The sequence below is a fragment of the Conger conger genome, chromosome 3 (assembly GCF_963514075.1).
Source record: "Conger conger chromosome 3, fConCon1.1, whole genome shotgun sequence".
In the NCBI taxonomy this organism is placed as follows: Eukaryota; Metazoa; Chordata; class Actinopteri; order Anguilliformes; family Congridae; genus Conger; species Conger conger.
Window position 1 is genome coordinate 8,118,525 of NC_083762.1, and position 21,723 is coordinate 8,140,247.

Consider the following 21,723-nt stretch of genomic DNA (forward strand, 5'->3'; position numbering starts at 1 on the left):
AGGAGGGCAGCTATTTACATTCCTTCTGCTGATGAGCAAACAGGAGGCTGGGCGAGAGGGAGGGAAGGAGGGAGTGAGAGAGAGAGAGAGGCGGAGGGAGGGAGCCTGATCCGTGTTTTCATACCCTTCTGTAATTCACTCCGCTATTTCCGACGCCGGCCCAGGGCAGCTCCTCTCATGTTCCTGCCTCTCGCTCCGGCTCACAGACCCGTTTGGGGCCCTCCGCGTTTGAAAGCCTGACCGTGGGCCACCATGTGCACCTCATCACCGCGAGCTGATGACAGATATACGGGCACGCACAAAGTGCTTTATTTACGAGGCTCAGCCAGGCTGTTTATTCCTTTACAAATTAGCCGGGAGCTGCTTTAGCGGCCGCGGCGCTAATCTGCAGGTTGGGGGGGTTGACGGACAGGAATGCTGCTGTTCCGGGGAGAGGACGGCTGGACTCAGAGATGAGAGACCAGAGACGGGGAGCTGCAGGAGGAGGAGGGTGATTTAGTGCACCCCACCACTACTGCACCACCCGGAGACAGATACTTTCACAGGCCCTCAGTCTTCAGACTGACTGGAGGGAGAGAGAGAGAGGGAAAGAGAGGGAGGGAGGGAGGGAGGGAGGGAGGGGGGAGAGAGAGGGGAGAGAACGAGAGGGAGAGGGGAGAGAGGGAGAGGGGAGAGGAAGGGAGGGAGAGAGAAAGGGAGAGGGGAGAGAGAGAAAGAGGGAGAGAGAGAGGGAGGGAGGGAGGGAGAGAGGGAGGGAGGGAGGGGGGAGAGAGAGGGGAGAGAAAGAGAGGGAGAGGGGAGGGAGAAAGAGGGAGAGAGAGAGGGAAAGAGAGGGAGGGAGGGAGGGAGGGGGGAGAGAGAGGGGAGAGAAAGAGAGGGAGAGGGAGGGAGGGACCGAGGGAGGGAGGGGCGAGAGAGAGGGGAGAGAGAGAGGAAGAGAGGGAGTGAGGGAGAGGGCAGAGCGAAAGAGAGGGAGGGGAGAGGAAGGGAGGGAGAGAGAGAAAGGGAGAGGGGAGAGAGAGAAAGAGGGAGAGAGGGAGGGAGAGGGAGAGAGAGGGAAGAGAGAGAGGAAGGGAGGGAGGAGAGAGGGAGAGGAGAGAGAGAAAGAGAGAGAGGGGAGAGAGAGGAAGGGAGAGGGGAGAGAGAAAGAGAGAGAGGGGGAGAGAGAGAGAGAGAGAGAGGGAGGGGTGAGAGAGGGGAGAGAGTGAGAGAGAGAGAGGGAGAGAACCAGAGGGCAGAAGCCATGTCTGAGAGGTGTGTAGGTGCAGACGGATGGATTGAAGTGACCCGTTGAGAAGCAGAGGGGGTTATTTTGGGTGAGTGAGGGGTTAAGTCTGGCCCTGAGAAGGACAGGGCTGGAGTCTGACTGCCGGAGTAGAGCTGCTTCCTCTCACACACTGACAGCTCTGGATTGCTCACACACACACACACACACACACACACACACACACTCACACACACTCACACACTGACAGCTCTGGATTGCTCACAAACACACACACACACACACTCACACACACTCACACACTGACAGCTCTGGATTCCTCACACACACACACACACACACACACACACACACACACACACACACACACACACACACTCACACACTGACAGCTCTGGATTCCTCACACACACACACACTCACACACACGCAGTATGCTCCAGGCGGGCGCAGACCTCTCTCCGGGCTTTGCGGGCAGGGCTGGCGGAACGCGCGGCCATGTTCACGGTGAATATCTCGTCCTCCATGTGGGCTCTGCGGCCGGGCGCCCGGCGCTGCCATGGGACGCCGCTCTACCTCAGCACCTGCGGTCAGGGCCCCAGGTAACAGTGCCACGCCACGCCTACGTGTGCGCCCAGACCGGCAGGGTCACGCTCGCTCGGACTGACGCTCGCTCGGGCTGACGCTCCCCGTGCTAACGCTGCCCGTGCCAGGGCTCCCCGTGCCAGGGCTGCTGCCGTCTTCACCGGAGCACGGTCTGGAGACGCGCTCGCATGCGCTGCTGGGCTCTGATGATAACTTTGTTCAGTGATTGTTGAGACTCTGCGTGATGCTCTCAAAGACGTTTTTGTCCTGGGGAGATAGCTTCACTGTTGTGTGTACGTGTGTGTGTGACATGTGTGTGCGCCCGGGTGTGTGTGCGTGCATGCGTGTGTGTGTGTGTGTGTGTGCGTGCATGCGTGCGTGTGTGCATGCGTTTGTGTGTATGTGTATGTGTATGTGTACGTGTATGCGTGTGTGTGTGCGTGTGTGCATGTGTTTGTTTGTGTGTATGTGTATGTGTACGTGTATGCGTGTGTGTGTGCGTGTGTGTGTGCATGTGTGTGTGTGCGTGTGTTTGTTTGTGTGTATGTGTATGTGTATGCGTGTGTGTGCGTGCGTGCGTGCGTGCATGCGTTTGTGTGTATGTGTATGTGTACGTGTATGCGTGTGTGTGCGTGGGTGTGTGTGTGCGTGCATGCATGCGTGCGTGTGAGCTGGTGTCCATTAGGAGCGATGGAATTGGGGTGTCAGGCTCTCTGTGGACAGCAGTCCCTGATGGGAGCAGCATTATGCAGTAACAGCACAGCAGTCTCCCCACAGTCAGGCCTGATCCACAGCTAGCAGCCTCTCTGCCCACCACTGGGCTTCATTATGCCAATATCAGCATAATGCTATACATGTTATGTAAGCATAGGGTAGAGTGTGTGTACATGAAGCTTTTTTTTTTTTTGCATGGTACTGGTTTGACTTTGCTGTAGCAATGTGAAGCAATGCATTTTAACACCTCAATATAATCCTTTAACTGAGGTTGTGAAGCACAGCTTTTTCAGTTTATGCTAGAAAATCTGAGTATGAGTTTTTAATCTAAAAAATCTGTGGTTTTTCTTCCTGTATGCTAACAATGACGCTGGAGACGAACATAAATGTGCTGTGTTTGATGTTAAAAGTGCTCTCTTGGGCAGCATGGAGATCTTCACAGACTCAAAGCATTACAACGTGTGTGATGTGCTGTCTGCCATGCACCACAGTGTGGGATACATACTCAGTGACCAACAGTAATGAGGACCGTGCATATCTCGCTGTAGAGAAGGGTGTGTGTGTGTGCGTGTCTGTATGTATTCGCATTTGTGCGTGTGTTTGTGTGTACATGCATGTGTGTGCGTGTGTGTGTGAATATAAGTGTGTGTGAATGTGTGTGTGTATGTGTGTGTGTGTGTGTGTGCACGTGTGTGTGTGTGTGTGTGTGTGCGTGTGTGCAGTGTGAGCAGTGTGTGTGTGTGTGTGTGTGCAGTGTGAGCAGTGTGTGTGTGTGTGTGTGTGTGTGTGCAGTGTGAACAGTGTGTGTGTGTGTGCGTGTGTGTGTGAATATAAGTGTGTGTGTGAATGTGTGTGTGTATGTGTGTGTGTGTGCAGTGTGAACAGTGTGTGTGTGTGTGTGCAGTGTGTGTGTGAATATAAGTGTGTGTGTGAATGTGTGTGTGTATGTGTGTGTGCAGTGTGAACAGTGTGTGTGTGCGTGTGTGTGTGAATATAAGTGTGCGTGTGCGTGTGTGTATCAGGGCGTTACATTGCTGCAGCAGCGTTTCCGTGAGTTAAACCACAGCATGTCTCCTTCAGCGGGTCAGCCCCCCTGTGAGCCCAACACAGTGCAGCTACAACATGGAGATGAGTCAGCCACGAAAAGCAAACTGCAGTCAGGAGTGAAGCAGGGATGAGTTCAGCATCTCACTGTGTGCGTGTGTGTGTGTGTGCAGTGTGTGTGTGTGCACATGTCTGTGTGTGTGTGCGTGTGTGCGTGCCGTGTGTGCAGTGTGTGTGTGTGTGTGTGTGTGCATGCACGTGTGTGTATGTGTGTGTGTGCAGTGTGAGCAGTGTGTGTGTGTGTGTGTGTGCAGTGTGTGCGTGCAGTGTGAGCAGTGTGTGTGTGTGCACGTGTTTGTGTGTGTGTGTGTGTGTGTGCAGTGTGTGTGTGTGTGTGCACATGTGTGTGTGTGTGTGTGTGTGTGTGCAGTGTGTGCGTGCAGTGTGAGCAGTGTGTGTGTGTGTGTGTGTGCACTTGTGTGTGTGTGTGTGCAGTGTGTGTGTGTGCATGCAGTGTGTGTATGTGTGTGCAGTATGTGTGTGTGTGTGTGTGTGTGTGCACGTGTGTGTGTGCAGTGTGTGTGTGTGCATGCAGTGTGTGTATGTGTGTGCAGTATATGTGTGTGTGTGTGTGTGTGTGTGTGTGTACATGCTGTGTGTGTGTGCGCGCATGTATGTGTTAGTATGTGTAAACACATGAGCACATGATGCTGTGGAGGAAAGGGCTGGGGTTGGTGCGGGACTAGCTGCTGCCTCGGTCAAAGACCCCGGGTCTTAGTGGACTCTTGTGACTTCAAACTCAGAACGCATTGCAGCCACTGAGAGATGACTGTGGGGCTCAGTTTTTCTCCAGCCTAATTCAGTGTGGTATGTTAAGAAGCTGGGATTGGATTGCCTCAGCCGCACTGAAGCCAGCTATATCTTTTTCCCTTCCTCTCTGGCCTCAACTGGAAGAAGAATGGATACGACATTCCATATATGTGAAATCATATTTATGGAAGACATGTTTCCCCCCCCCCCCCTCCATTTTATTTGTAAATGCATGTGAAAGTATTCACTTTCAAACATGTATAGAAACTACTGCTCAAGGTAAAATGATACAGGTCACAGTCACAGGTTGTATATATGCTGCAAATAAAATATGTGTTGTGCTATCTTGTACATGGTGTATATCTGAATATACTGTGTATATATATATATATATGTGTGTTTTTTCCCCTCAGTATTTGGATCTATGTGATTTCCTCAGCTGTCCTGTATCTCTCTCTCTCTCTCTCTTTCGCCCTCCCTCTTGTGTGCTGATTGGCTGGTTCTGTTCGGCAGGGAGCCCCGTAAGGTTCTACTCCACAAGGGCTCCACTGGGCTGGGCTTCAACATCGTCGGGGGAGAGGACGGCGAGGGCATCTTCGTCTCCTTCATCCTGGCGGGGGGGCCCGCCGACCTGAGCGGGGAGCTGAGGAGGGGCGACCGCATCCTTTCGGTTAGTTCTCATCCTTTCAGGCCCCCCTGTCTGTTCACCATAACCAACAAAACCCTTTGATCTCATTCTGAGGGCGGCCATTTTGAGGAGAGAGCGGCTCCCTTCAAAAACAAGTTGCTGTAGACTCACCTGTTATCCCCTACCTTTTTAAGCAGAGTTAACCGAGATTGAACTCGGGCACGCCGTATCTCGCGAAACGACCTGCCGCCTACGTCAGGTGTGCAAACCGTATTCTCTTGCAGTTACGGTAAGCTGAAAGCCCTCCCTACTGCTGCTGGAGAGGAGAGACCCAGACTCCTTGTCCTTGTCTGGGGAAGGTTGGCAGAGCGCCTGAAGGATGATGATTCTTTTTGCAGGTGAATGGCGTGAATCTGCGCAATGCCACACACGAGCAGGCAGCCGCAGCACTGAAGAGAGCAGGACAGACGGTCACCATTATCGCTCAGTACCGACCAGAAGGTAGGACAACGGGTATCACAGGTTAAGTACATTTTTGATTCATAGCTTATAGGTGTATTGCACAGCTATAGTCTGTATAATCTGTTGAGTCTGTTAATGGAAAGAAAATGTCATGTCATGTCCTTAAAAAGGTGACAATCTGGAGCCCGCTTGTGTGTAAGGGGGGAAAAATCAGAACTGTTAAGATTTCATGTGGGGAGTTGTCGGGCAAAGGGCGCTTACAATTGTTAACTACTTCTGGCCCTTTAAGGCAGGTAAACATTCCGCTCACTTTTTCTAAGGAGGGCCTGGTTTGCAAATGAGGACATCTGGTGTGCATCTGATTGGCTATTTGCGGCAAGATTCAGATTAATTCCCCTCCTATCACAATGTCCGCTCGGCGAACAAGGACGTCGCCTGCTTACTGCTAAACACTGGAGCGAATACGAGCCTCCCGATGTCCTGAATGTGTCCGGTGTACCTAGGAGCCGTTGAAATCCTGGAAGGGCAAACGACGTGGAAAGAGGGGGAGGGAACGCGTGGAAAAGAGGGGAAGAGTCCGTGCTGCAGAGAGGGAAACCCGGCAAGAGAAGGACAATTTTTCAGAACTGGCTTCACGCATGCAAATAGGGGGGATGGGTACGCGGTTATCTGCCGAATTATCAGGAATCTTGTTTGGCTGTAACTTTTGAAGATCCCGTCGCCACTGGAATATGAGAGAATATTTGGTGCAATCAACTGCACAACACTGCAAGTTTTCTTCGGAGTGCTGGCGCTGTCCTTGTTTCGAGTTTCGCTGGAGGGAGGAGCGTTTAAGGGGAAAGGCACTGAAACATTTTTCTAGCTAATGATAGCTAACTAATTAACCCCCGATTAGGAAGAGGGGGAGCTCGTCTTATTCTACAAGTTGCTTGGATCTCTGGGACACCCACTGTATTTTTTTTTCCGTTTGGCTAACTCCCTCCAGGAAAGGATTAACTAATAAACCTTGTGGAGTTCAGTTGGCACCTTTTGGTAAGAGAAACTGCAGCTATTATTAACGTACTACAGATTGCTAACCCAGCTAGCTAAGGTATAGAAACGTACAGAAAGTAACGTTCGTAAGGTGTCTTCGCGGTGAAGCAAGTGAGCTAGCTAGCTAACGTTAGGTATATCGATGTCTAGGCCGTTAAGGTAACTCAAAGCATGATAATCTAGGAAATGAGTGGCTAATAAGCAAACTAGCTATCTTGGATATAGATGTAACAAACATCACCATTTCACTTCTAGTTCTGATTATTTTACAATTAACGTTAACTAGCTGGTGTGAAACTAACTTGCATAACAAAGTAACAAGTAAGATGATCGTTAACGAAGAAAGTAAATTTAGCAGTTAACGTTAAATTACCTTACTTGGCTCTCCTGGAATATTTTGTGTGGAATTTAGCTGGCTTCCAAGCGAGGAGGTAACTAACATGAACTCTAGCCAATACTTCTCAGGTGAACCCTGTTGGCTCACTATCTGCAATTATGTTATTCTCAAATGAGGCAACTTAACTTTTATTTTTTATTTTAACGTTTATTTTGGCCAGAAATGTAGCATTGAAGTTATCCCTATTTCTAAAAAGCAGTTATAGCTACAGAACGAACGTTGCCTAATCAAGTAACTTTGCGACCTAGCTGGCCCATTTTTCACTAGCTAGCCTAATGTTAACTCGGCTAATTTAACATTACCCAAGTAGCTACGATTCGTTAGCAGTGCTTCTCAATATCGGCTACTGCAGCTAGAGCCATTATCCCCCACCTCTTCAGGTAAAAATACAACATACGTTTCAATACACGCTTGCTGTGACCTATATAGTCAGTATAGTCAGGCTTGTCGTTTTCAAATGCAGTATTACTATACATTTAGTTTATACTTTTAAACATGCCATACGTTGAAGGATTTAGAGCTAACATTCGGTTGTTGATCGTTAAAAGGGCGTCATGCCTCATGGTTTGCATTATCAGTTTCCGAGTTACAGTAGCGATAGATATGTTAAAATGGTCAACTGTGCCGCTATCTATCGAGGAAATGATCTAACGTTTTCAGGAACTGGAGGTTTTTTTTTTTGCCGTTCTAATGACCTTTTAGCCGTGCAACAGAGCTCAGTGTTAATACTGTTTGTTTAAGTATCTTGACCTTGGCGACAGCCTAGTAATGTATTTCCTACGGTTAACTTTCACCCTCAAATTTAAGTTTCAAAGTGCTCAGGATGTTGTGGATAATTAATCCAGTGGCGGTCGTGCTTTGCACCAGTAAGCTCTTAAGGGCAAAGAGCAGGTGCTCCTTTGAATTGGATGGGAGCAGTGATTGTGCAGCCAAATCTTCAAGTCTCTATGTAATCTTCCTGTAGAAGATTCTTTTTTTTTTTTTTTACAGGATTCGGCGAAATGCAGATACGGATGAATGCGCAACTCTTTACCATAATTTCTGTACAGATTGTAGAAACAATGAGATGGGAACTATGCGTTTCAGGTTAGGCCCCAATGCATGCTATGATCGGAATGTGGCGTTATATGCTGTCTGTCACAGCAAGCTATCCTGTGGAGCTGTAGCTATCCCCATCAAACGCTACACTGCAGTGCGTTTTGTCTGTAGACTGCTATCGGAGGTGCTGTTGTTTTTTTTGGTGAACATAAAGGTCACATCGTAGAGGCTGCAGTGAGGCTTTTAAATAGATGGAGTGGGAGGGACGGTGGAGCCCGCAGTTTGTGCGTGGACACGACAGTCTTGTGGGTAAATTGGCCTGTTTCTCGCTTCCCCCCCCCCCCCCCCCCCCCCAAAAAAAAATGGCCTTCTGTCACTAAGTAGAGCTTCTTTGTCACCGTTCTCTGTAAAAAGCGCTGTACATATTGACTTGTTTTAAGGGAGCAGTAAATTAGTACAGTGTGCCCCCAAGTAGGTGACCTGGGTGCTATGACTCAATACTTTCTGATATGATAATGGCCTATATGTATGATGACTTTTTTTTTTTTCAACCTAAGCATATTAACACCTTTTTCCTACTGGTGTAGCCGAGGCATCCCTTGTCCTAAAGACGCACAGCGGTAGACATTTAAGTCATATTTATGTGACCACTTGTCTTCCGTTGACGACCACTGTTGTGGCTGCGGTGCTGTGTGCGCCATGTGTTTCCTGGCAGTGCAACCACAGGTGAAACCGAGGGGAGCTGGGTGGTACAGGTTGTAGATATGTTGTGTCAAGGCTGGTAATGTTTAACCAGGTCAGGGCACATTGCTCCTTTTCCCTGCTGTAGAAATGGAGGTGTACATTGGGCTGCCTTTTTGCTGCCTTGCTGCTGCCTTGCTCAGACACACCGCATCCTGTACCGGCCAGGTTTACAGTGCAGCCTGGGAAACTGGAGCCAGAATGGCGATTTGGCCTAAATGTTGGTTCATCAGAGCCAGGGTTAGGCACAATGCCAGCCTGGGAATCTGGAGCCGGAATGACGATCTGGCCTAAATGTTGGTTCATCGGAACAAGGGTCAGGCACAATGCCAGCCTGGGAATCTGGAGCCAGAATGGTGATCGGGGGCTAAATGTTGGTTCATCAGAACAAGGGTAAGGCACTATGCCAGCTTGGGAAACTTGAGCCGGAATGGTGAGTTGGTCTCTTCGTCAGAACCAGGGGCCAGGTTTCTCACAGGGGCACACCGCATCCTGTACCGGCCAGGTTTACAGTGTAGCCTGGGAAACTGGAGCCAGAATGGTGATTTGGCCTAAATGTTGGTTCATCAGAGCCAGGGTCAGGCACAATGCCAGCTTGGGAAACTTGAGCCGGAATGGTGAGTTGGTCTCTCCGTCAGAACCAGGGGCCAGGTTTCTCACAGGGGCTTGAGGGCAGTCTCACTCGTGCAGGCCTCTAATTAAAAGCGAATGTGGAGGACTCTATAAAATCAGAGCACAGATTGCTCTGTGGGAGTACCCACCCCCCTTTCTTCATTCATTTTGTGGTTGGTGTTACTGCTGCTTTTGATCGTCACATGGATCTATTGGAGAGAGCGTGACGGTCCCGGGTTCTGGCCTCCTTTGTTGTGTGGGAATACCTACACTTCCCAGCTCCCCCCCCAATCGGTGCGGAAGGTCAGAGCAGTGGTGTGCTTCCGATCCACATCAGCAGCCTTGCCCAAGCGCTTCAGAAAGATCAGCGCTGTTACAGGGTCTCTATCTGTGCCGGCTGCCGTTATAGAAGATGATGTGGATCTTCCCTGGCTCTGTCTGGCAGCGTTGGGGGTCACGGTGACCACGGTCCGCACTAACCCCTCCCTCTGCGCCCGTGGCACAGGAAGCTTTTTACTTCGCTCCCTTTTCAAGGTTCCTCTCTTCTTACACAGGCTTCTGATACTGCGTTACTGTTCCAGGAACAAAAGCGCCCCCCACCCCCACCGGCACTACCCCGCACAAGTAATGAGGACGAGCCGTATCCGAGCAGAAAAGCACCAGTGACCCAGTTTAGAAACGCAGAGCTACCGCTGTCTTTAGGGGGTCACCCTAACACTGCCAGCCTCCTAACCTGCCGCTAGATGTTCCTCTTAAGTGGGGACTGCGGCTGTGTGAGTGTGTGTGAGTGTGTGTGAGTGTGAGCGTGAGTGTGTGTGTGTGAGCATGAGTGTGTGTGTGTGAGCATGAGTGTGTGTGTGTGAGCATGAGTGTGTGTGTGTGAGCATGAGTGTGTGTGTGAGAGCATGAGTGTGTGTGTGAGAGCATGAGTGTGTGTGTGAGAGCATGAGTGTGTGTGTGAGCATGGTGGGGGGTAGGGGGGTAGGGAGCGGTTGTTCCCGCTGTATTTTGACTAACTCGGTGTCAGATTGCTTGGCTCTCCCCGTGACAGCAGGCTGAGCAGACGGCAGCTGTCTCCACTGCTGTCGTGTGTGTGTGTGTGTGTGTGTGTGTGTGTGTGTGTGTGTGTGTGTGTGTGTGTGTGTGTGCCAGCCTGGGGTGGTCAGGACGCTGATCTCCTGACAGAATGAGTGATCCAGGCATGACTGACACACACAACTCCTTCACCACGGTGCAGCGGATCGACCTGTTCATTCGCCTGCGTTGTGCATTTTTAATACGCCTCCAGTTTCTTCCGTGTCCCTCTGTTTCCCCCCTGTCCTCTGTCACTTCCTGTTCCCACCGCTCCCCCTGCGCTGCGCTTCTGCTCCCGTAGTGCGAGCGGCGTTGCCCTGGTTACGGGCGGGCGGGCGGGCAGGTGGTGTCGGGTTTCCGTACCTTGTGCCGTCGGCCCCGCCCCGGCTGTCTGCGTTAACCCCTAGACCTGCCGAGCGGGTCGGGAGCGGTTTCTGTTTGCTCTGATTTCTGCGCTCCCGGTTTCGGCTGGGGTTTCTCCCCGCCAGGCTTCGCTGCGGTCTGAGCGTGAGTGGGTGCTCTCCGGCGAGGGGCTGTGCGGGGGAGGGGGGGGACTAGCGTGCCTGTTTTCAGCGGGAATTTTTAGTCGGCCGGCGCCTGGAGGTACTATTATTTATAAGACGGGATTCATTTCTTCGCTTGGCTTTTGCGGTGGAAGGTCACATTGTCTTCGAGCTGACGAGGGCGAGGCGTGTTTTTTTGGAATGTACAGTATGAATGGCTGCGCTCTCGCTCGTGGGCCTGGCCCAACCTGTTTGACCGCAGGCTGAAGCCTGTCACACCGACGCTGGGCGAAGATCCTGTTTGCGGGAGGGAACACCCACCCGGCGTGTTTGTGCGCGGCGGCCCGTCGTGTTCGGGCGTCGCGCCCTGACGCGGTCCGCCGCCGCATTCCTGCGCTGTCACTCCTCTGAACCTCCGCCGTGGACTTCCTGCTTCCGCGTGGTCTGTAGAGCCAGGCTCCATCGCCTTCAGGGCCGGGCCGAGTGGTCTTCAGAGCCGGGCCGAGTGGTCTTCAGGGCCGGGCCGAGTGGTCTTCAGGGCCGGGCCGCCTGGTCTTCAGGGCCGGGCCGCCTGGTCTTCAGGGCCGGGCCGCCTGGTCTTCAGGGCCGGGCCGCCTGGTCGTGGTCTTCAGGGGCCGGGCCGCCTGGTCGTGGTCTTCAGGGGCCGGGCCGCCTGGTCGTGGTCTTCAGGGCCGGGCCGCCTGGTCGTGGTCTTCAGGGGCCGGGCCGCCTGGTCGTGGTCTTCAGGGGCCGCACCGCACCGCGTGGTCTTCAGGGGCCGGACCGCGTGGTCTTCAGGGCCGGGCTGCCTGGTCGTGGTCTTCAGGGCCGCGTGGTCGTGGTTGTCAGAGCAGCCTGCGGTGTGTGGCCTGTATGTTTTATGAAGCGGCTGGAACGGGACTTTTAAGACTGTTAAGGACTGTTCAGTTCTTAACAGGAAATCAGGTTTTATACACAATGATAAATGATGAGAAACCGTATGGAGGATGGCTATTTTTAATAGATTTTTAAATTCTGGCACTGATGAGTCGCGTGTTCAGAGTTCATTAATATGCATTATTGATTATCTGACAGGTGATACTGGTAGACGGGCCTGACACGGATACAGGAGGACGTGTTACGGGATCGTTAATCACTTTTAGAGGCGATGCTCACCTCCGGCCAAACAGACTTCTACCCCCCCCCCCCTCCCCCGGCCCCACCCCAGGGGCATGTCCGGCTGCTGTACACACAGGGGCTGGCGCAGGGTCAGGCTGCACTGTAAACGATGACGTTTGGGCTGAACGCGGGCGTGTGGTTTGACGGTGTCTGTCCGTACGCCTTTTGACGGTGTCTGTCCGTGTGTCTATGTGTGCCCCTGCAGAGTACAGCCGCTTCGAGTCGAAGATCCACGACCTGCGCGAGCAGATGATGAACAGCAGCATGAGCTCTGGCTCTGGCTCCCTGCGCACCAGCGAGAAACGCTCGCTCTACGTCAGGTAGGCCCCGTCCACCGCGGCCGCAACGCCGGTACCTACGCTACAGGGGGGTTACAGGGCGTTACAGGTTACAGGGCATTACAGGGCGTTACAGGTTACAGGGCGTTACAGGGCTGAGCATTACTATTGTTATTATTATATTAGTTGCTTTCATGATGCTTTTATCCAAATTACTTGGTTCTTTAGACTAAATTGGGGCCAGTCTGGGATTAAGGGTCTTTCTCAAGGGCCCAACAGCTGCACTGATATCATTGTGGCTACACCAGGGCACCAACCTTCCAGGTCCCTTGTCAAGCACCTTCTCCACATACGCGGTGCCGTGCCTTTAAATCTGCATTTCAGCAGAGATTGACAGATTACCCATCTGCTTGTGTGCACGACAAAAGTATTTTATTTCTTATTTTAAATAATTCCTCCATTCCCACTTAACTTGTTTTAGCAAGAGTTTATGAATTATTTAGAAGCGATTGAGAGCATTTGTAATTGAGCCACTTTCTCTTGACAGTACTGTTGCCATTTATTGCTGTAAACGAAACCTTCAAAAGATGGATAGGTCATAGACTTGCTTATAGCTTTGCTGGTTGAGTTTGTCATAATGTGGCTTCAGAGTTCCTGGAAATGTGTAGCCGTTTGTTTGCTAACCTGGCCCTCCAGGTGTGTGGTCTTCTACGACTATTAAAAGGCAGATTTGCGTGAGATGTGTCGCGTGTTCCCTGAGGCAGCCAGCTCTCGTGTGCCAGCCTCCCGTGTCCCGTCATCCCTCCCTGCGTCACCTGCTGCCCCCCCCCCCCGCTTTCTCCCCGTTTGAATAAACCCAAAAACACGGACGTAGGACAGGCGGTCTGCTGTCCTTCGTTTAAAGAAAAAGACCCGATTTTGAAGATGCACTCACAGCGCTCCATAAACTTAGCACTGCGCCGTCTGCCGTCGTAGTACTTTATGAATGGCGGTATTGTCATGAATTTGCTGTTAATGGCGGGATTGTGTTCTCGCCGTGTTTCAGCCTCCTGACCCCTCACCACCACTCATAAACACATCAGCCTAAAATCACTCTGACTGTGTTACAGTGGTTACTGTGTGTGGCCGGCTCAGCTATCAGGCCCTCGGGTCCCGTACTCGTGAAGTCTAAAGGGTACAGTAGGTAATTTTCGGACTTCTAAAGGTCAAGAGAGGAATTGCAGCAACAAAGACGCTCAAACCACAACTGTTTATCCCACCCCTTCTCTGTCAACGCGCTGACATTGAAACGCCATTGGCTGTGGCAATTGGAACCAATTTTCAACAAATAAGCTTGAATTATTGTACAGTTATACAATGTTTTGGTAGAGTGTCGGTCTGTCAACGGTATATTTTGAAACCCAAATTTAAGGGCTATAAACACAGGCAGAGGGTGAGTCAGCATGTCAGTGAGCCTTTTTCAATGATGGGATTGGATTTACAATGGTCTTATAGCAATGTTTTAAAGGTACAATAGGTAATTTTGGACTTCTAATGGCCAAGAGAGGAATTGCAGCAACAAACGCGCTCAAACCACAACACTGTTTATCCCTCCCCCTTCTCTGTAAACGCACTGACGTTGAAACGCCATTGGCGGTGGCCAAATCTTACCTATTGTACCTTTAACACGAAAATCTTACCTATTGTACCTTTAAGTCTGTAGGATGAAGAAATAATATTTTTATGAGCGATGCACTTTACTGTTACATAATACTCCACTTTCCCCATTGCCATTGCCCTTTGGTTTCCTTGTCTAAACAGTTTGGGTTGTAAAATGAGGCCTTGCCTGCTATTGTATTGTACTGTTTATCCCGTGGTAACTTCAGAGAACGAATACTGTGGAGGCCCTCCCCACTGGCGACTTTGGGCAAAACACCTCCCTGACTGAACCAAGGGCTCAAGCTTAAAGCATGTGACTGTCGCCTATGCAGGGGAGAAGGGGTTGTGAAACTCATGTAAAGTTTTCCAGTCAAATGCTTTCAAAGGCTTGTTCTCTTTCTGGGGTTTCGATGTATATCTTTCCGATTTAGTGTACATTTTTGTAATGGGCTCGGGTGGTTTATGTGTACAATGAAGGATATTTGAGCTATTTACAGTTTGTTTAAGTTTATGACTACACGTACAGTACAGGCCAAAGGTATTAGACCACCTGTGGTCTTACAGTGGGTGGGAAGGAGGCGGAGGGGTGATTGGCTGAAATCTTATCTACCTTAAGGTTTCTTTAAAACCACGGGTAGCGTAATATCTTTGGCCAGTAATGTAAGTGAAAGGAGCACTAAAGTTGCAAGAAATATGGTGAAGAGGGAGGAGTTGGCCTTAAATGTGTGGGGTCAAGTAAACTTATTGAGGCAAGAAAGTTATTCCCAGCAAGAGAGCTAGCTAAAAAAAATAAAAATAAACGCTCTCTCTCTCTCTCTCTTTCTCTCTCACTCTCACGCACACTCTCACGCACTCTCTCTCTCTCTCACGCACACTCACACACACACACTCTCTCTCTCACACTCTCTCACAGGTGGCCATATATTTGAGCCCTGTACTGTGAGTGTAACTGCTATAGATACTTTCAGAGGTTCACAGAACAATAAGATTAAATTCAAGTAACTGGCCACGCCAGCTGATCGTCAAAAACGTCTTAATTACCGTTCTGTGCGTATTTGGACAGTGGTACAATTTCTGTTCTTTTGGCTCTGTGCTCCAGCACATTGGATTGTAAATGGAGCAATGGATTTGATGTTGCAGGGCAGACTCACCTTTAACTTGAGGGTATGTACGTGAATATGGGGCAATCTGTGTAGGAAGTTAATCCCTTTTTATGCAGTCTCTCCCCCCCCCCCCCCCCCCCCCCATTTTAGGGGACCAAAAGTAATTGGACGGTTGGCTTCTCGGCTGCTTTCTGATTAGTCGGGTGTATTCCATCGCTTCCTTTAGCGATATAGGAAAGCGTTCGGCATCTAGGCGTGATTCTAGGCCTTTGCGTCGCCTTCGGAGTCCGTTAACGGTGTTTGTCAACATGCGGGCCCGAGCCGTCCCCGGGAAGGTGAGGGAAGCTCTTCTGAGGCTGAGAAATGAGAAACGAAAACAGAGTCAGAGACGGGGCTCCTGGGTCCGGGCTCCAGGGGCCGGGCTCCAGCAGGTGTTGGATTATGGGAGGAGAGGCTGGTGCGCGGTGGTGCGTCTCGCGGGAGCAGTGCTGTGCACAGAGGCCCCTTCTGCGCATTCGGCAGCCATTGGAAGTCGAGCTTGTGTCCCTGTTTTGAACATGGTGTCTCTCTGGGGGGGGGGGGGGGGGGGGGGGGCGCTAGGCTGTTCCGTGTGCAGTTCCTCTCGCCATAAGTCTGCCTGTTTATCAGACCGTAGTGCAGACCGTTGCAGTGAGTCTGTTCGGCACTCTGCCGTCGAGAGTATCCATCATGAGCCAGGGCAGATTGCACTCAGCTCTGCTCTGGCGATTCTCTGATAAGGGCTGGCTCTGTGTGCCTCTCGAAGGCTCTCTCTTTCCCTGTTTGCTTTAGATAACGCACCGTTTCCATGTAAACGGAGGTGCGCGCGCATGCGTGCGTGTGTGCCCGCATAGGGGGCCATTTCCCCACAGGGAAACATTCTTTAGCCTTGTGCATTTGAAAGGTCGGCAAACCTGTTGCAGTCTGTCAGGATGTTTTCTCACTACCCAAAAATTTAACCAGACGTTTTAAACGAAAGTGCATTGTGCATTGTTGCATTGCACACAAATTATGGTCTCGGATTTGCCTCTCAATTTTGTGGGAACCTTACCTTTTTAAGTACTTAAAATGTATTTTAAATAATGCATATTTTCCCCATTTGTTTCCCATTTGTACTTTGTGTGATTTCCAAGTCAAACCATGAACCCCCTTTGCTAGGCTAGCTAGCCAGCTGGCTTGATGTGTTGCATTGTCTCTGACTTTATCAATGGAAGTTCTGTTGCAATAACAGTACACACCTGACTGCATGCAAGCTATCATGAGCTAGTTATCTGATCAATCTGTTGTTATTTGGCAAAACAAATAATAAATGCCTAAACTCAGGGGGAGTTGTACCTATCCAACTTGTTAGCCTCACAAAGCTCTTTAAACTGGCAGGACATTGAAGTGGGCAGAAATGACCACACCGTGCCACTGTTCCACTGCCACTCTCCACAGTGCCTAACATCCAGGCAACCAGTCAAGTTTAACTTGATTTTTATATGGATTGGATTCCCGTTGACCTTGGGTGTGGCTGTCCATAAATACTGACTCATCAGATCCACCTATGTGTAAAGGCTAGAGCAACAACAGAATCAAGAATAAAGAGTCTCGATGCCCCATGGCAAAACCCCTGCATTTGTATATGCAGTTTAAACATGAACCCTTTGATATAGTTTAGATAAAGGGAAGATGGAGGCAACGTAACGGCTGACCTAGTCTGTTAATAAAATGTCTAGTTCACCTTGTGCTAATGGAGAAGTTGAGGTTTCAGTGGGCTAATGCAGTAGTGTGGGTGGTCTCAGAAGTACATTACATGTCATTTGGCAGACGCTCTTATCCAGAGCGACGTACAGTTGATTAGACTAAGCAGGAGACAATCCTGCCCTGGAGCAATGCAGGGTTGGGTCAAGGGCCTTGCTCAAGGGCCCAACGGCTGTGCGGATCTTATTGTGGCTACACTGGCGGGTCCCAGTCATGTACCTTAACCACTATGCTCCAGTCCGCCTTATAAGTACTGTTCCTTCGCCTGTTAAGGACACAGGCTTCTGCAGTGACCTTGCTTGTGTGCTCTGCTGATACTATCAGTCACTGTGCTGGGTGTCTTCTCCTCTGCTTTGCACTGATAGCAGCTTCAGCCAAACATGCAACACATTCAGACCTGCGGCCTGTAGCGTAGTGGTTAAGGTACATGACTTGAACCCGCAAGGTCGGTGGTTCGATCCCCGGTGTAGCCACAATAAGATCTGCACAGCCGTCGAGCGCTTGAGCCAAGGCCCTTAAACTTGCTCCAGGGTAGGATTGTCTCCTGCTTGGTCTAAATCAAGTCAAAATCAACCTCATCTGTAAGTCGCTTTGGATAAAAGCGTCAGTCAAATGACATGTAATGTAAATGCAGCTTATCTGTTCTGTTGGGAGGAAGCAAAGGCAGGGAGGAAGCAGGCTTTACATCTGTGTGGCAGCGCTAGCAGCCTCTAAAGCAGGGCTGTGTACTTTTAGGTAGCCTCTAAAGCAGGGCTGTGTGAGTTTTAGGTAGCCTCTAAAGCAGGGCTGTGTGAGTTTTAGGTAGCCTCTGAAGCAGGGCTGTGTGAGTTTTAGGTAGCCTCTGAAGCAGGGCTGTGTGAGTTTCAGGTAGCCTCTAAAGCAGGGCTGTGTGAGTAGTAGGTAGCCTCTAAAGCAGGGCTGTGTGAGTTTTAGGTAGCCTCTGAAGCAGGGCTGTGTGAGTTTTAGGTAGCCTCTGAAGCAGGGCTGTGTGAGTTTTAGGTAGCCTCTGAAGCAGGGCTGTGTGAGTTTTAGGTAGCCTCTAAAGCAGGGCTGTGTGAGTTTCAGGTAGCCTCTGAAGCAGGGCTGTGAGTTTCAGGTAGCCTCTGAAGCAGGGCTATGTGAGTTTCAGGTAGCCTCTGAAGCAGGGCTGTGTGAGTTTCGGGTAGCCTCTGAAGCAGGGCTGTGTGAGTTTCGGGTAGCCTCTGAAGCAGGGCTGTGTGAGTTTCGGGTTAACCGGGATGTGCTGCTGTGTCCCGTGTGCGCAGGGCCCTGTTTGACTACGACAGGACCCGGGACAGCTGTCTGCCCAGCCAGGGGCTCAGCTTCTCGTACGGGGACATCCTGCACGTCATCAACGCCTCTGACGACGAGTGGTGGCAGGCCCGGCTGGTCACGCCCCACGGGGAGAGCGAGCAGATCGGGGTCATCCCCAGCAAAAAGAGGTACCCCACCCCCACAGTCCACACCCCCAACCGCAGCCTGCACCCCCACAGTCCACACCCCCTCCCCAACCTGCACCCCCACAGTCCACACCCCCTCCCCAACCTGCACCCCCACAGTCCACACCCCCAACCGCAGCCTGCACCCCCACAGTCCACACCCCCAACCGCAGCCTGCACCCCCACAGTACCCGCCCCCACAGTCCACACCCCTACCCCAGCCTGCACCCCGAGGCTCCACACCCCCACCCCAGCCTGCACCCCCACACTCCACGCCCCCACAGTCCACACCGCGGGTATTCATTCCTGTCCTTCAGCTTAAAACTCAATTGGTTTGAGCTGCAAAAACTCAGGTGAGCTAATTTTAGCGTTTGGTCAACTACTTGTTCACAGGCAGGAATGAACACCACTGTGATGTGGTTTCACATTGAGGAGCGGTCCTCGTGTGCAAGACAATCTTACATATGTGAGATATGTATACTGGCTGGTCTGTCTGTGGGTGGCAAATGCCCTTCAGGTCTGGTCAGTGCAGTGCGTACTCCCAATAAAACCCTGTGCTGCCGTTTGCGTCTCTGTAGGGTGGAGAAGAAGGAGCGTGCCAGGTTAAAAACGGTCAAGTTCCACGCCAGGACGGGCATGATCGAGTCCAACAGGGTGAGTGAGCTTCTGCCCCCTCCCGCGTGTGTGAGCACGACCCTGCCTGATGTAGGCTAGCGCAGATGCTTCGGTTAGAGATAGGATGGTGCTAGCATTAGCCTTAACGCTCTTGCTAATGAATGGTGGCAAATCTATCATTCATTGTGAATGGCTGTGCTATGGATTATGGGAACTTGTGCTACAAAGGAGCAGCCTGCCTGTTGCTTGCCAAAAGAATGGAAGTCAATTGGGAACTTCAATAAGGGCGCTACTTGACCCCTGATAACGGCGATCATAAATGGTGTATTGCCATTTTCCCTTCTTTACGCATGAAAGATGAGCGTTTGCCTCAATGTGTGCTGTGTCATGAGGTGTGATGACTCATTTACTCGGCTAAAAAGCCGTTTTGACGTGACGTTCCTCTTTTGGCTCTGAAGCATGGAGGTCACGACGTACAATATGGCGTCAGGTTTTATCTGAGATAGGACCCAAGCTGAAAAGTGTAGCAACTGTCAGAAAATGCTACGCTAGCGGTCCTGAATGGAGCTACGCCACCATCCACTGCATCTGCTCCTGCTGACGTGTCTAATCAGACTGTCTTTGGCTGTCCTGTCACCATAGGGGCGACGTGGCTCAGGCAGTAAGAGCAGTCGTCTGGCAATCGGAGGGTTGCCGGTTCGATCCCCCGCCCGGGCTGTGTCGAAGTGTCCCTGAGCAAGACACCTAACCCCCAAATGCTCCTGACGAGCTGGTCGGTGCCTTGCATGGCAGCCAATCGCCGTCGGTGTGCGAGTGCGTGTATGAATGGGTGAATGAGAAGCATCAATTGTACAGCGCTTTGCATAAAGGCGCTATATATTTACCATGAAGGTGCTGCTGTGTGTGAGTACCCATTATGTCTCTGTTCTGATCCTTTCTGCCGGTCTCAACAGTACCCTGTGCTTTGTTAGAATTGAAAAGCCATTGACTGAAAGATTGAACAAATTTTTTTTCAATGAGGAGGTGCCAAATGTGAGCGTAGTTCGAACGATTTTCTCTTTTTAAATCCTGATGAAATTCAAATGAACTTTGTAATGTTTTCAAGGGCACATCCTCTAACGGGGACCGCTGTGTGCACTTTACACCAAGCAGACAATCAAATTCTTTTAATGATGGAGCGCTTTTTACGCAGATTTAATTACTGTGGGTGTCTGCATGCGTTTCATTCATTTCCATTCACTTCCCTTGCCGTTTCTGACCATGACCACGATTTCATTGTTATAAATTGATTTATCAGTTATTATTTTGTGCGTTTTTTGTATTTTTAAGTTGTGCCTTTGTTCCGTGCGTTGTGTGCATTTCATTGAAACCCATTCTGTTCTCTGTTGTTTCACCCCCCACCCCTCCCTCCCCCTCCATCTGTACATCTCCCAGCAGTCAGTCAAAGTAAAGCGTAAAAAGAGCTTCAACCTCTCGCGCAAGTTCCCGTTTTACAAGAGCAAGGAGAATATTGTGCAGGAGTGTGTGGAGTCAGAACGTGAGTACCAGCGCGTGACGAGAGGGTGTCGTTTTTTTTTAACACGCACCGTCTGTCCCTCATCTGGGTCCTAATCCTCTCACCTGCGCTAGCCTTCGGTGCCACAGGCACTGCTGAACTCCGCTTCCCACGTGCCCCGGGAGCTCAGTTCCCAGGGTGCACTGGGCCTCCGGGTGTGCTGCTGGACTAACGCTGGCCCGCTGTGCTCACACCTAACTCGCCGTGCAAAAGCTTTCAGACTCTCATTGAGCAAACCTAACCCTGATTTAACACAGCTGTGTGCCACAATGGCAGCAGCTCTAACCCCTCCCATAAGCACACACACACACACACACACACACACACACATTCACTCGTACACACGTGCATATTTTCTTTCACACACGAGCACATGCATACACACACACCTTCGCTCTCTCACACACACGCGCACACACACACACACACACACACACACACACACACACACACACACCTTCGCTCACACACACACACACACACCTTCGCTCACACACACACACACACACACACACACACACACCTTCGCTCTCTCTCTCACACGCTCACACGCTCACACACACACACACACACACGCTCACACACACCTCTCAATATGCCTAAGAGGCTGAGAGAGCTGTACCAGTGCTGAATAATCCATAATCGCTTTGTTGACTGCAGCGCTGCTTTTGAAGGGTCAGCGAGCACAGCGATACGGTGTTAGGCCCCGCACACGCTCTCTCTCTCTCTCTCTCTCTCTCTCTCTCTCTCTCTCTCTCTCTCTCTCTCTCTCTCTCTCTCTTTCTCTCCGCACGCCCTGTGGGGCTCTCACTAACCTCTCTTCTTCCTGTCTGCTTTTCCTCTCTTCCTTTCCTGCTGTCTGTCGGGACTCTCAGGACTTCCCAGGGTTAAGCGATGACTTTTATGGATCAAAGAGTTTGAGTAAGTGTGTGGTTCTCTCGTCCCCAAAACTCAAGAGCAGGACGCCTCCAGTGAGGGCTGCGTTCCCCCCCCCCGGGCCGCCCACCCCCCCTCTCATGGCCCACGATCCACTGGGGATGTTCTGGGCGGGTTGCGAGGGTGGGGGGGTCTCTAGAGTGTTACAGTGATGTCGTCTTTTTGTGGGCCTCTTCCGTCATGGGTTTCCTCGCCAAGTTTCCAATTTTTCATTTTTCCCCCACAGGGATTTCTACATGAAATCTAGGTCTGTGGTTAACGAACGCTTTCACGTTTTGTGTTCAGTTACATCAGCTAATGTCTCAACTGTGAATTTCGGTTATATGTGACTAACGGGTTACTATATTTAACTTTATTTTTTTCAATTGCATAACA

The 21,723-nt window shown here is 50.8% G+C and overlaps 1 protein-coding gene across 12 annotated transcripts in view; it reads left to right on the forward strand.

The window, feature by feature from the left end:
• Positions 1-21,723, forward strand: part of dlg3 (discs, large homolog 3 (Drosophila)) — a 121,842-nt gene that overhangs the window by 92,718 nt on the left and 7,401 nt on the right. For 3 of the 12 annotated variants that reach the window (XM_061233378.1, XM_061233383.1, XM_061233384.1), the window contains 6 exons: positions 4,892-5,048; positions 5,405-5,507; positions 12,229-12,343; positions 18,069-18,245; positions 18,821-18,896; positions 21,288-21,333. In XM_061233378.1, coding sequence (XP_061089362.1) covers positions 4,892-5,048; positions 5,405-5,507; positions 12,229-12,343; positions 18,069-18,245; positions 18,821-18,896; positions 21,288-21,333 — 674 coding nt within the window. Of the gene's footprint in view, positions 1-4,891; positions 5,049-5,404; positions 5,529-12,228; positions 12,344-18,068; positions 18,246-18,820; positions 18,897-20,291; positions 20,395-21,287; positions 21,334-21,723 lie in introns of all 12 variants that reach the window. The other 9 variants (XM_061233373.1, XM_061233375.1, XM_061233379.1 and 6 more) reach the window with 5 other exon arrangements.